Source organism: Eptesicus fuscus, chromosome 12, assembly GCF_027574615.1.
Source record: "Eptesicus fuscus isolate TK198812 chromosome 12, DD_ASM_mEF_20220401, whole genome shotgun sequence".
NCBI classification, from domain to species: Eukaryota; Metazoa; Chordata; class Mammalia; order Chiroptera; family Vespertilionidae; genus Eptesicus; species Eptesicus fuscus.
The window spans coordinates 60,420,860-60,436,552 of NC_072484.1; the positions used below are offsets into that span (position 1 = coordinate 60,420,860).

The 15,693-nt window shown below is 37.5% G+C and overlaps 1 protein-coding gene across 1 annotated transcript in view; it reads left to right on the forward strand.

Annotated features, from left to right (window-relative positions):
* The window catches only part of PTPRM (protein tyrosine phosphatase receptor type M), a 650,464-nt gene that overhangs the window by 312,422 nt on the left and 322,349 nt on the right, over positions 1 to 15,693 (forward strand). Inside the window, exon 7 of the mRNA XM_008159881.3 lies at positions 3,252 to 3,545. Coding sequence (XP_008158103.2) covers positions 3,252 to 3,545 — 294 coding nt within the window. The remainder of the gene's footprint in view (positions 1 to 3,251; positions 3,546 to 15,693) is intronic.

The following is a 15,693-nucleotide window of genomic DNA, read 5'->3' on the forward strand; positions in this document are numbered from 1 at the left end:
CCTGCAGACTGCCAAAGCCTGTGACACCTGGCTTGTAGTCATGGCTCAAATCTGAAACTTGACTTTTCCCCCATTTACTATTTTATGGCCATATTTTGCATATATTTTATTTTAAAACTAGAGGCCCAGTGAATGAAATTCCTGCACTGGTAGGGTGCCTAGCAGCAGCCGGCTGCCAGCCGGGTACTCCCTCCCCTCCCCCAGCCGCCTGCTGCTGCCATCACCCACCGGCTGGGGCCTCCTGCCACCGCTGCTGGCCAGGGGCTCCCTCCCTTCCCCCAGCTGGCCCCGCCCCCTGGTCGAACTCCTGAAGGAACTCCTGGTCAAGGGGACAGTTTGCATACTACGCTTTTATTATATAGGCTGAGATACCATGCTGGATTCTACTAGTTCAATAAAGTATTACCTTGAGATGATTACTTTAAAAGACACAATGACATTTTAGGCCACCTGTATCTAGTTTGACAGTTTTTTATAGGCATGTAATATTTGGAGTGCTAGCTTTTTCTTTTTTAATGGGAAAAACTACAGTCCATAGAGTGTATAACTTTCTTACGGCCACACACTGATTTGGTGCCAACTTCCCAAATGAAGCCCAGGTCACTTTTTAACTATTCTTCTTATCTTATTGATATCTACCATTGCTCTTTTTTCTTTTTTATTGCATATATTGAGGTGACATTGGTTAATAAAATTATGTAGGTTTCAGGGGTACAATTCTATATACATATTGTGTGTTCACCATCCCAAGTCAAGTTTCCTTCCATCACCATTTATCCCCTCTTCAACCTCCCTCCACCCTCTTTTCCCTCTGGTAATATTGCTTTTGGTAATCAACAACAAAAATATTTTATATAATTTTCAAAATCATGTCTATATCATATATATCAATATCTTATTTAATTATATGAGATATGTATTAGGCATTCACATATGTATATCAATTAGAAATATGTTATCTATATGTGTATAAATTCTTTTATTGCTGGTATGATTTAGAATTAGTTATGATGCCTTTTCACTTTCATTTGAATCAAATATTTTAAATTGCTTTTTATCGCTTAGTATAGATTTTCCTCCCTCCCTTCCTTATTTCCTTCCCTTTGGGAAATGTATTCAAATTTAAATATTGACATTTTTGTACTGATGTTTCCAGCAACCCACAATTCCTTTTGAATATCTATTTCAATTATTTCCAGGTTCTAGTTACATCTCTCATTTGATTTAACATATTTGGTAGTTTTCTTAATAGGGAATCAGTAGAGAAAATATTCTCAGGACCAGCATTAAAGATATGTCTATTTTAGGCTACAGATAATAATATCCTAAATGAATTGGTGTGCTTACTAACCTTTGTGGCCTTGCCCCTGAATTGTATTTTGAATGGCAGTTCAGCTATCCTTGCTAGCATTTGCAACATTAGAGTAATTAACTAACTGCTCTTTCAATCTAGCTGCATAAATGTCTTATGATCTACTATAAAAGGCCCGTTTCATGTCCTGTTTCAATGAATCACCCTAATGAAATAAACTGATGTTAAATCATTATGAGTTGAGTCAGAACGATTAAAAAAATGAAAAGTTAGAAACTTGTAATTTATAAACAACAGGAACAATATTTTAGTAAATTACACCAATTTGGTATTCCACCAAATAAAATTAATCCTTTAGTGTCTTATTTTGATTCCATCTACTGAGATTCCCCAGCTCTTTTAGAAAGTCAGTATGCACCTTGAATACAGAAAAGAACAAAGATACCCCACCCCAGCAAAGGGAACTGATATTGCTGGTGTTTTAGTCAGTCTAGGGATCACCTGGTATCATCTCAGAAGCCAAGGTCAGATGGTACTAGCTGTCCTGAGGTTTCATACAGCAGGAAACATGACTGTGATCAATTAGGCGCATGTGCCACAGAGCAGAGAGAAGTTGTGTCATGCAAGCCTGCGTAAGCATAATGAAACGTAGCGTGCTTTATTTTCCATGCATTCATATGAGCTCAAGGGGGAGTTGAAAGCAAAAACACACCAAAGAGGCACCAACGACCTGCAGAAATATTTTTTAAAATAAATCACTGGATCTTTATTTTTTAATATGGAGATTCATTAATATAATATTTTATACAATTATCTTCTTTCCTAATATAATGTGTAATACCACTCATAATGACATTGGCATATGGAATGAAGAGCCATTCAACTAGCCCCTGAATAATATACTGGGAATGCTATTTAAAATAAGATTATCTGTTCTCAGACAATCATATGGAAAACGAGTTGGTCTCAGGTTTTAATGAGTGACTTTCTTGGGTTGTAAAGAGTCTTTGCTGTTGATTACTTAGAGTTTCATCAAGTGGGCATAGCTTGTGCTTTGCTTCAGAGCTTTCCTTTCTGTTCACTGATTTAATAAGATCCATTACTGGAAGTGCCCAGAACAGCAGCATGGTGGACTTCGTTGTCTATACTGTTGGCTTCTCCTGAAGCTAAATGAATCTACTGTGATCATTTCTTGGGAATGAGTCTTCCTGGATGTGCATTTATGATGAAATAAACTATAATTTCAGCCCTGTTTTTAAAGTGATGATATTTTGACTATAAAGATAAGGAAGTGGAATTTAATGATAGAGATAACTAGCACCTTTGATGATTTCAAAGACATTCTCAGTAAGGAGGTTGACAATAGAGTACCTTCTAGAGCTTAAATACTACCACTTGTGAGAGCTTTAAGAAGTTACTTTTAGTGGAAAAGATCCTTTGAAGTCTGTGTAGCTGAGAAAAATGAGAGGTGTTCTAAAAGAAACTAGAGATATACCGACTCGAGCAAGCTTAGATTTTAAAAATGGTTTATTTCACACATTTGGACATTGTGAGAACCTGTATCAGTATGCTTTTTGTTAATAACTTAAATAAGCCCTAGCCTGCTTGGCTCAGAGGATAGAGCATCAGCCTGTGGACTGAAGGATCCCAGGTTCCATTCCAGTCAAGGGCACATGTCCTGGTTGCAGGCTCTATCCCCAATAGGGGGCGTACAAGAGGCAGCCAGTCAATGATTCTCTCTCATCATTGATGTTTCTATCTCTCTCTCCCTCTCCCTTCATCTCAGAAACGAATAAAAATATATTTTAACAAAACAGTTTTAAGCAATTTATTCCAGAAATGTTGATGTCTTCTGTATTTTCATAATTGATTTGTGCTTAACTCTTTCAAAACTGAAGACCAGAGTGTCTGAAAGATGGTTCTTGGGTTTGCTTTTCAGAACCACCAGTTCCAATTGCTCCACCTCAGCTGGCCTCAGTGGGGGCAACCTACCTGTGGATACAACTCAACGCCAACTCCATCAATGGTGACGGGCCCATCATTGCCCGAGAGGTGGAATACTGCACGGCAAGTGGGAGCTGGAATGACCGGCAGCCAGTGGACTCCCCGAGTTATAAGATCGGGCACCTGGACCCGGATACAGAGTATGAGATCAGCGTGCTCCTCACCAGGCCAGGGGAGGGTGGCACCGGATCTCCTGGGCCAGCCCTCAGAACAAGAACCAAGTGTGCTGGTGAGTGTGGGAAGCGGGACTGTTGTCATTGTCTTTGTGGGTGTTGACCTGCAGCATTGGTGTTCATCAGGTGCCTAACGCTCCCCCAGCTCTGGCAGCATCCTGAACAGGAACAGATAATTCCCTTTGCCTGGCCACAGTAGCCCAACAACCTGTGGATTTTGGGACCTCAAGGCTTGGAGTATCTCTCAGGCAGTTTCCACTCCTTTCTCTTACCATTCTTTATTTACACCTTCCCATGAGTATCACACAGTTCAAGTAGGAATTATCACTAACGTTGACAGATACCTGCTTTAATGATGTCTGTTTATAGGTCAGATCCTCTCCTCCTGGCCCCTTTGTTTTATGTTCACAGTTAATAGGTTTATAGCCTAGAGGAGCTTTGGAATAATAGATTTCATCTAAGAGATAGCTTTAAAGCAGTGTTTTTATTGATGGATATTTAATGGAGGGCTGCTTGCCAATGACATGGAGCCCATTTGTTAAATAAGCAGGGGTGATTTGTGGGCTGCATGCCGTCTTTGAGCTTAGATTATATAGTTCTAATTGACTGTGCTGAACCCGCTCTGCAGCTTAAATAAAAGTAGGGTTGTTGGACAGAGAAATGGCGAGTCCTGTAAAAATCAAAACCTGAAGGTAGCTCCCATTAGAGGAGATGGTATTGTTTCTGTGTGGCTCCTCTCTCGCCAGAAGTAGAGAGAAATTGTGTATTGGGATACTGAAGTGTCTTTGATTATTTAAATGAACAGCCCCTTTATACTCAATTGTGGGTTCAGGTGAAGAGATTCCATAAATTTTTAATGGAGTTAATTGATCATTCAGATAGCATTATTTAAGAAGACACATATCACTGTTTCATTTCTTTTTTAGTTTTAAAAATACTGAGAGTACAGTTTGACCCTGATTGGTAGGAGACATGGTTACACCTTAACAGTTGTAGATGTTTCATTTTTTCTTTATAATTTGGAGTATACTGTTTCTACAAGTTCAAAACTCATGGAAAAAATTCTGTTTAGTTTTTTTGTTTGTGTTGTTTTAAGTTTTTTTTTAAATTTCTTTATTGATTAAGTTATTACATATGTGTCCTTATCCCCCCATTACCCCTGCATCTCCCCCACTCATGCCCTCACCCCCCTATTGTCTGTGTCTATTGGTTAGGCCTATATACAAGCATACAAGTCCTTTGGTTGATCTCTCCCCGTTTTAAGGTTTTTGTTAGAGAGGGGAGAAAGTAAATTCTTCTTCTGGGGATAGGTGATGGGCCCGAGTGTGTTTGCCAGATCCACACCGGCATGCTCATGTCACTCTCAGTGCAGGGTCTCTGGAATAAGAACTGCTATTTGGACTGGTTGTCCCCACAGCCCTGATTGGCGGGTCCAAGGAGGAAGGAATTTGATAACCCTTTCTCCTCCTCAACTCTGTAAGCCATGTCATTTCCTCATTCTCTTTAGATGAATAAATGTCCCTTCCTTTTTGTGAAATAATTTCTTATCTGTTATAATGCAAACAATAGCTGTGGAAAACATTGTACATGTAATTTTATAATATAGGAATTTCTTTCAAATCTGTAATTTATTTTATAACTGCCTATATAGTATCCAGGGCAGATACTGTGGTCTCCTTATTACGGATGGGCTGAGAGCCTTCATATTCTCTGTCCTTCTCTGAGCATGCTCTGTAAGCAGTACATTCAGTATTAGTCCACTTCAGTGTTATTTTGAGGAATCCTGTTTGGGGTGTGCCAATATAGTGAAGTCTCCCTCTCTCTCGAAAAGAAGGTTAGAATTTCAGTTCTCAAGACTGGGGAGAGGATACAATGTTTTATTCTAGCCACCTACAACCCCACCTACTTTATGTTTCTAGTTCCCTTGTTTTTACATATTTTGTCTTTTCTCTTGGTTTGCTCCCTGTATACTTCAGTTATTGACACAATTACTATATACATTTCCCTAGAGTACAATGCATGCATTTCTGTTTTTAGGAAGCCTCTTGTTATTGCTGCATGATGTGTAAATATATAACTCTCAAAGAGACAGGGATCCTTTATAATAGCTTGACAGTTCTTATTTAAAAAACTAAACCCAATTTTGAAGTGATAGTTGCATGCCAACACTGTATCTTAAAGTACTAAGCCTCACTTAAGCAAGGGAGCCCAATGATAAAGCACTCTGTTCCTCTTACCATTGCAACCTGCCGTTGACACTATTTCTGGTGAGTCATGCACTGACATTAAATGTTTTTTGAAATGGCTGTACTTGAACAAGTCAGGCCTAGGAATTGTTAGGTGAGAGAATCAGAACTAAAATAAGAGGCATAGTATGTGGGTGAGGGAAGTGAAGTCAAATGAGACTTCTTACCGGAGGAAGAAATATGTTTTCACCCTCTCTTGACCTGAGGCCTTTGAGAAAATCTGAAGATAAGACTGGTGACTGCTGTTGGTGAGCAGTGGGACATTGTGGAAAGCTGTCTGAGTTACAAGTAAAAAGACAACTGCTGCAAACTATAGACTGAAAAATTGAATAGTGGCCGCAGACTATTGCTCAGATGGTTTGTGAGCACTTAGGATTCATAAAGAGCAAGTCATGGGTCTCAAAAGCTGGGAGGGACTCTACACATTCTGCAGAGTTGGTGGAAATGTCCTTGGCCAGCTTGAACTTGTGGAGGAATAATTCCACATCCATCTGGTATGGTTTAAAAGCCAAGAGTACAAGTATGGAACTAGAGTAATAAAAATTAGCAACATCATACATAAAAAGGAGACTGAGTGTTTGGCTTAAATGTATATGAATCTATAATATGAGGCTATTGCCTCATCCCCCAAAACATCTAATATAATCCTAGGTTGTATTAAGAAAGCAAAATGAGGTGATAGTCTTATTCTACCAGTTCTGCTTAGCTTCCCTATAACTGTTGTGTTTATTTCTATTCCTGCATTTTAAGAAAGAGAACATAAAATAGACTGTGCTCAAGAGATAGCACCCAGAATAGGAATGGTTCTGGAACCTTGCTCAACTAATGAGGAATGATGGAAAGAAATTAGAAAGGTAGTAGAGAAGAACAGTGTCTGTACAAATTTGTCTAGGGTTGAATCATGAATAGTGGCTTTCCAATGGCCTATCCATTCCAGCATAACCTGACAGTGTAGAAGGGAACCTGTACTCTGAAGAGGATTGAGCTGGTTGAACCTGAAGAATCTCAATATGAAGATTCTACGATTCCTGTGTTGTTCTCTTTCTATTGAGATGGTGCATCATATGTTTCTACCCTGATAGTCTGAATTTTGCTCCTATGTTATCTTTGCCCAAGAACTCCATAATTATGCTTATCAAGTCCTGCTTTGCCAGGCAGTGGAGGCTTACAAAAATCTGAGCAAAAGGGGATAAAAATAGTGAGTTTTTAATACTGCTAAATAGATTAAATTTTAAGATGTAGCTTTTATTCTGAGATGTCCTGCCTGGGTTTTATGCTAAAATATCCTTTTTATTTTATTTTTTAAATGTATTTTATTGATTTTTTTACAGAGAGGAAGGGAGATGGATAGAGAGTTAGAAACATCGATGAGAGAGAAACATTGATCAGCTGCCTCCTGCACAGCCCCTACTGGGAATGTGCCAGCAACCAAGATACATGCCCTTGAGTGGAATCGGACCCGGGACCCTTCAGTCCGCAGGCCGATGCTCTATCCACTGAGCCAGACTGGTCAGGGCAAAATATCCCTTTTATGAAATGATGATGTCAGAGAGTACTAGAGCCAGAGTCAGCAATTGAGAACACAGGCTCTGGGACCAGGCTGCTCAGGTTGAGTCCTGGCTCTGCCCGGAACTATATATGTGACCTGGGAAAACTGCTAACCTTCTCTGGGCCTCTGTTGCCTTATCTATAAAACAGGGGTGATCATCATCATATATGTGTTGTAGATAATAGTAATATGTGCCTTGTAGTGTGGGCATGGCGCCTTAATACATAATGGAAAGAAGGTGCTTAGAAGAGGATCTTACATATAGCTAGTGGTTAATAAAAGTTAACTGCCATTTAAAATTTTTTAAAATTATTTAACATTTTCAATCAAAGGAGTTAGATGTTGGCAACCTGATCTCATTACCTTAGATGTTTTAGAAATTTACTTATCTGATACACTGAATATCTGAGGACCACTGTTTTGTAATATGGTCTCATAGAATTTTCTGCAGTTGAGCATTGACTTGATGACAGACATCATTCTTTCGTTCTATGAAATTAAATCTGTTTCTTTGGGACAAGCTTTCTTTTCATTTTTGTGCTGAACCAATGAGATCTGTCTTATCATGTTTTGGTGACATCCATGAAAATCTATTTTGCTTCTTGCGTTAAAATGGCCAGATCACTATTTATTGTCCTGCTCTGTGCAGTGGAATTGATTTTCATGTGTGGCTAATAGATACAATCTCATTACCTGCTCCGAATTCTTGCAAGAATTGTATTGTAGCACACTTCCAGAGTTCTTGCTTCTTGGGCATCTGAAATTCCGACCTTGATCAAATCACTTAACTTCTCTGGTTTTACCTCCTCATCTTTTTTATTTTAATTTATCTTTATTGTTGAAAGCATTTTCCCCCCACTGGCCCCCATCATGGAACTATTGTCTGTGTCCATGGGTTATGTATACATGCATATAAGTCTTTGGTTAATCTCTTCCTGCCCTCCTGCCCCCCTTCCCTCTGAGATCATCAGTCTGTTCCATGTGTCAATGTCCCTCCTCATCTTTATTTTAAAAAAATATATTTTATTGATTTCAGAAAGGAAGGGAGAGGGAGAGAGAGATAGAAACATAAATGATGAGAGAGAATCATTGATCTGCTCCCTTTTGCATACCCCCTACTGGGGATTGATTCTGCAACCTCCTGGTTCATAAGTCTATGCTCAACCACTGAGCCACACAGGCCAGGTGTACCTCTTCATCTTTAAATAAGGGCACTGACATCTGCCCTGTCAGAGGTTCTTTTGAATATTGGATTATATATTATCTGTAAAGGTATTTTTACAAGTTATAAAAGTGCTCTGCCTATATGGTGTATTTTTTTTTTAATGATTATAGTCAGGAACTAGTTTCAAGAGTTAAACACATATCTAGTTATTTTCCAACTTCTCAGTTCAGCAATGGTTGGGTAACCTCAGAGAGTTGAAATTACTTCAGTAACCAGTTAAGCAAAATGCAATTTAGTTTGTGTTTTCTATTACATCTTCTGTTCTTATAATTATGTGCAGCCTGTATATCACAAGCCATTAAGTGGTAGCTACTTGAAAAAGAGAAACGGATAATGCAGTTGGATTAATTTTCACAGTGGACTTTTTATGTGTTTTATTTTGGGATATTGCTTTTTATGTATCCTAGTTATTGTTTAACTGTGGTTAAGTGGCTTGCTAATAATTGGCCCCAGGAGTCAAAGAAGGATGATGATAAACTCAAGACTTAACAATTAAGACTAGTGAGAGTGAAAAAAAAGCTGAACTGAATGTGTTCTTTAGAATTAATATAACTAAAAATCTTTGAAAAACAAATGATTACACCTTTTAAAAATTTATTCCTAAAATATTTATTGAACACCGTATTTGCAAGGTACATTCGCTGGCCCTAAAGGTATAAGAAGACAAGATCCTGCATTCAGAACTGATAAATTTGGGAGTATCAGAAAGGGGAACATGTACATGCAATAAACAAATATGTATCCATGGATATATAATATGATAAATGCTCTGAAGAAAAATAGATAAAGCGATAGAGAGTGGACAGGCAGGAGATTATTAAAATATTACCTTAAAAATTTTTAATTGTGGTAAAATAACAAAATTTACTATCTTAACTATCTAAGTGTATAGTTCAATAATGTTAAGTCAACCGATCTCTACAACCTTTTTATCTTGCAGAACTGGATCTCTGTACCCATACTAACTCACCATAATTCCTTCCCTGGGTTCTGTCAGCCACAACTCTACTTTCTGTGTCTATGAATTATGAATTCAACTACTCTGTGTACCACATATAGGTGGAGTCATACAGAATTTGTCCTTTTGTGGCTAGCATATTGTATAGCATTATGTCCTCAAGATTCATTCATATTATAGCATGTGTAACTGTACCCTTTTCATTACTCTGATAATTGTGTAACATATGCTTAGCTTATGGGATTCTTGAGACTTTAAGTACCAATTTTGGCTTTCAATTAAATTAATAATTCTTAAAGTTTAAAAATCCTTTATCTTTATGACTTACGGAAATCTTGCCTACTGAAGAAGGTAGTGCTGCTGTGTTTCCAGAGAGCCGAATGACAAATAAGTACCTAGAAGTACTATGTCAGAGTGTTATAGCCATCCCATTAACAGTCGGGTTTCTATAGGTCAATAATAAAGAGTGATATAAGAAATTAGAGGGTTTTTAAAGTAATATACCATTATTTTAAACTAGTAAGGGTGAGTTTAATACGCATTTGTAGAGGTATGTATTTGTTTTATATATGCCAATCAGAACCTTTTACTAACTATAATCAAAACATTGAATATGTGCTACATTAACATTTGGTTTTGTTCTACTCAGTTGCTTTGATGATATGCGGTTATAGCCATTTCATCTGTAGTACTTTTAGTGACACAAGAGGTGGGACATATGTTTCATCTCCTTCCAATCACTCATTTTCCAATGCTCCTTGGTCTGAGAGAGACTGTTTGTGCCATCCTGTTAGGATGGACATTTTCCTGTATCGCCTCTTCTTGTTTCCAGCATGGTAGTTGTACTGTTGCATTGGAACAAATGTACCTGTGCAGCCCACTCCTGTCTTGCCCATGCACTTTGATGAACACGTCTGTACATGAGCAAGGGATCCGCAACCCTTCAGGGCAGAGGTCCTGCATCCTTGCCTATGGGAATGTTCTGCTAACTACAAAGCTGAAGTTCTTTATTGTCTTATCATAGACCTAAGAAAGTCTTTTAGTGTGGTTTACGTAGAAGCACACTCTTTCCCACCAGGTCCAGTCTAAACCACATGAGATTTAGGTTAATATTGTTTTTTAAATTTTAATTCACCCTGTTTGTGAAATGTGGCTCATTTTAAGTACACCTGAATGAGACTCACATATGGGAAATGAGTAGTAAGTTTCTTGGCAGGGGGGCCTTATACAAAGCCCAAACTGCATGATGCCTGCTTTCCACTGAAGGCCGGCCCATGTCTATTTATGTATTACTCTCAGTTCCTCTTGTGAGAGGAAAAAAAAACACAACTGTCTGGTTTCAGTGGTGCTGATCTGAAATTAAACACTGCCAAGACTGGATTTAAATCAAGGATAGTCAGATTTGTCTTTTCTGTACAAAGCTGCTACCGGCTTTACAACATGTGTTTGGACTTACAGGGCTGACCCATGGGCCCTCAGGAGCAGCTAGGAACTCGTCTAAGATCTAACAATGGCTGTTATTCAGAAGGAATACAGGCCAAGGACCTCATTGAATGGAACAGGATTTATTTTTTATAGAAGTTTATTTACCAGGGGAAAAATTAAAGTGTTCTAATTCTAATGCTAAAATAGCTCTGCCAAGGGGCATTATGTTTTTAATGCATTTCCAACACATTGAGCCATTAACCTTTTTAAATTATAAACATTAGAAGAGCATAAAAAGTATCTTCCCTATTAGACTTCAGAGATAAGGCATTGAATTGGGCAGAGGACAATAACGTAGTAGCAATGCGGCACCTTATGTATTATAATATATTCTTTTCCTTCCTTACAGATCTTCATGCCCCACAGGCTTTGTAATACCTGAACCTCAATCCAGCACTTTCTCCCATCTAAACTCTTGGGCCACACAGAGAAATCTGTGTGAGAGGTTTAGAAGTGCTTAAACAATGTTACTAATAAATTCAATAGGTAAATAAAAATAACCTAAAAAAGGGTCAGACAAAAGAGCACAGTTGTTTTTAGTCATCCATTGACTTTAAGTGAGTGCAGAGATGGTTCCCAGAAAGGTGTCAGGCAGGGTCCTGGGCTGTGAAGAATGAGCATACCAGCAGTACGGTACTTCTTCTAGGCCCTATTCGGAAGCCTTCATAGGCAGCTTCCTGTGTAGCTTCGAATAAGCTGAGGAGTTTGAGAAAATGAAAAGATCTGGAGATTATCAGTTACCTCACCCAGCTGTGCCTCTGATGGGTTGTCTAACACTGAAAAATATCACAGAACTATTTGAGGCCACATTTTTTTCAAGATGGGGCAAAAGTAGGCTTACAGTTGTTCATATGGAACCAAAACAATAATTAATAAATAATACAAGAATAAACTCTGGCCCTAACTGGTTTGGCTCAGTGGATAGAGTGTCGGCCTGTGGATTGAAGGGTCCTAGGTTTTATTCCAGTCAAGGACATGGACCTTGGCTGTGGGCACATCCCCAGTAGGGGTTGTGCAAGAGGCAACTGATCGATGTTTCTCTCTCATCGATGTTTCTAACTCTCTATCCCTCTCCCTTCCTCTCTGTAAAAATATCAATAAAATATATATATATATTTTTAAAAAAGAATAAACTCTATGTTTCATGCATACTATAAACCTATTGCCCCACCCTGTAGGTAGGTCTGTCAATTAGGAGCTTGCGCAGATCCCTTGTTCTAGTGCAGTGGTCGCCAAACTCATTAGTCAACAGAGCCAAATATCAACAGTACAACGATTGAAATTTCTTTTGAGAGCCAAATTTTTTAAACTTAAACTTCTTCTAACGCCACTTCTTCAAAATAGACTCGCCCAGGCCGTGGTATTTTGTGGAATAGCCACACTCAAGGGGCCAAAGAGCCGCATGTGGCTCGCGAGCCGCAGTTTGCCAACCACGGTTCTAGTGCTCTAATTCCATTAGTCTCTGTAAAGGGGGTTTTGCTATCACAGCGAAGCATCAATGCTATCAGTATTTGTCCCTTATTGAGTACCAACTATAGTATGTTGAGTATGGTCCTGAGGCCACTGGAATGCTTAGTGATACATTTGCTTCCCACAACAGAGTCTTCTAGAAAAAGGATGACAGCTACTAAATATTCTTTGCACAATATTTAAAGAGACCCAGGGTTATCTAAATTTTATCCCAAATCCCATATATTTAGCAAAAAATTATTAATTTGTATCAGATTAAATGCCTTATCAATGAAATTATTAATTTGTATCAGATTAAATGCCTTATCAAATGTATGATGCAGTAGAGTTGTATTTTATGGTCTCTATGTAAGCATTTACATACTAGGACCCCCTGCATAATCAATATGTACTGCATATTTATAGATTTTTTAATATATAATTTGTAGTATGATTGACCAGTCTACATTACCACAAAGGTTTGTAATTTTGTCACTGCTTTGTGAATATGTTGGACATATTTAGAGAAGACAAATGTTTATTGGTTAACTTTCTTCACTTTAAAGCCTGACTGTCTTGGGTTGAGCTAGAAAATACCTCAACAAATTACTAAAATGTCCTGAATCTAAGTTTTCTAATAATTCTAGTCAATATTCTACCAGTACTAGTACCTCTTCATAGCACTGCTGGAAGAATGAAATGGGATAAGGCATAAAAAATGGTTAGCAGAGTACTTGGTTCACCTGGTTCACCCTGAACTCTAAGTAGGCTGGCTAATAAATTCTGATCCTTTTGTAAAATTAAGAAACTTGTTACAACTGAGGATACATACTACTATGGCAAAAATCTCCCAATAGAATTATTAAGCCGAGCAGTTTGGGTTTTGTTTGACACACACACATCAAGTTGCAGTTTGCCTTAAGTAAAACAAAAGATATATGTATCTTCTCAAGTTCATTCAAAAAATGACAACATGTTTAGAAACTGGGAGAACGTTTTGATTCTTCAAGTGTTATCAGGATAGAACAACGTAGTGACCTGGAGTGGCAAAGATAACAGAATGTGAATGTTTTACTGACCGGTGAGATCTTGTTACTCGGTGGTATGGGACATGTTACAATTATTAGCGACTTGGTGAACATTTTGGACATTTTAACTCTTCGAAGAGTGAGGGGTACTGCCCAATACTGTAACACCTCTAAGTTTGCCCCAAACACACAGAGCTTGGTAACCATCATTTGATTTGAGTAGCAAGGCAGTCTATGGGGTATGACCCAGGTGTCTCAGGGGATACCTTTCCCTTTGCTCATTTGCCTACAGATCTCAGGAAGGTAGAGGACCCTTATTGAATGAGATTGGTGATGGGGTCATGATGCTGTGGTTCTAAGGAATTGAAATACACGGGTAAAATCTTTCACTATGAAGGCTGCTTCTGAGGCAGACTTGTATTCTGAGCCTCTGACCCAAGGGCAGAAGAGCTAGTTCCAGAATGGCCTTTGTCTTCAGGACATATTAGGAAAAGTTCACTCACTCTTAACCAACCAGGTATGCTATTTACTTGTGCCTGGAATCTCAAACTCAGCTTGTTCAGAACCAATTTCATGAATTGGGAAATAGGTGGATTTTATCTTTGACCTTATACATGCTGTGTACTTCTGTTCATTGTTCCCTAAGCATTTTCAGATGCACTCTCTTATCAAACCTGCTCTCAGCTTATTTGTCCCCATTAATGTGGACAGATAACTTATCCTAACACATGCAATGATATTTGGCCTCCAAAATAGAACTTGCCTACTTCATCTGTAAGGATAATGCTGCTTATGTTGTTCAAACTAGGTAAAAGAGATGAGAGCTAAAACCTCCACCGTAATAACAACAGATTATAAAAGCATGATGATATGTCAAAATTTTAGTTTATAAAGGTTAACCATGTTCCTTTGTTTGTATAATATTTTTTACAAATTAATTTTAAGAATATAAAGAACTGGTGATTACATTACCTATTAGAATAAATTATAAGTGAATAGAAAGCTTTAAAAATGAATAATGCATATACATGAAATTAAAACTACAAATACAAGACATTTTATTAGAAAGTAAGGTTATACCTATTATTAAAATAAGAAAGATAATAGCTCTGTTTGATGTCAGAATTGCTGATCTTTCATCCATGTTATTACCCTTGTAGAATGAGAAATAAAAGTAATATAAATATGTAAAATATTTCTACCGACCAAATAGCAATATTTCTTTCATATAGATCTAAACAAGTGACTGTAGATACATATTTATAATTGGCATTGAAACCCCTTTCTAGTATAAATAATCAGTAGAGAATATACAGATGTTAAAATATATTTCTGTTTGCTCTGGTCCGTGTGGCTCAGTTGGTTGGAGTGTTGTCTTGTTCACAGGAAGGTCAGGGGTTCAATTCCCTGTCAGGACACATACCTTAGGTTGTGGGTTTTATCCCCAGTCACAGAGGCAACGGATCAATGTATCTTTTTCTCATTAATGTTTCTCTCCCTTTCTCCCTTTCTAAAAACCAATAAAATATATATAAATTTATTTTTTTCATTAAATAGTATATGTTGTTATTTCACTTCTCTTTAGATAGGCTATATTGCTATTAATTTGGATCATGAGTTTATCATAAATAACATTTGATTTGTTAATGTTTATATCTGGTTAATTATCCATTTTAATTACTGAAATCATATATGCTATATGAGGCAAAATACAGAAATATATGATAAAATAGTTATTAGTAGATTTCCTCAACTTTCTTTCAGTCCCTTGCCTGGAGATAATATATAGGTGTTTATCCTTCAGCGTCTCTCTCTATGCCCATCTAGAGATATAAATGTCAATGTATGTCCCAGGTCTACTCCTTACTAATTATAACAAAATAAGATCATATTGTACATAGTAGTATTCTGCAAACTTACTTTACATGTCTAAATATTTTCTGAACATCGCTTTGGTTGCTAAAGTCTAATGCAATATAAACATATTTAACTCATTCTTAGTAGTAACTATTTATTATGCTGGAGTATCTATACCCTAATTATCCAGCCCTCCTTTTTTTGATGGATATGTTCTTGTTATTTTCTATAAAAAGTAATATATAAATAAAAATCTATATAGTTATTTCCTTATAATAAAACATTTTATTTCTATAGATTACACTTTTAAGGTAGAATTGGTGGGCCAAAGTGCATTTAAGATATTATAGATCTCACATTACTTTCCAGAAGGCTTGAAAGTTACTAGTAAACTCCCGCAAGGTGTG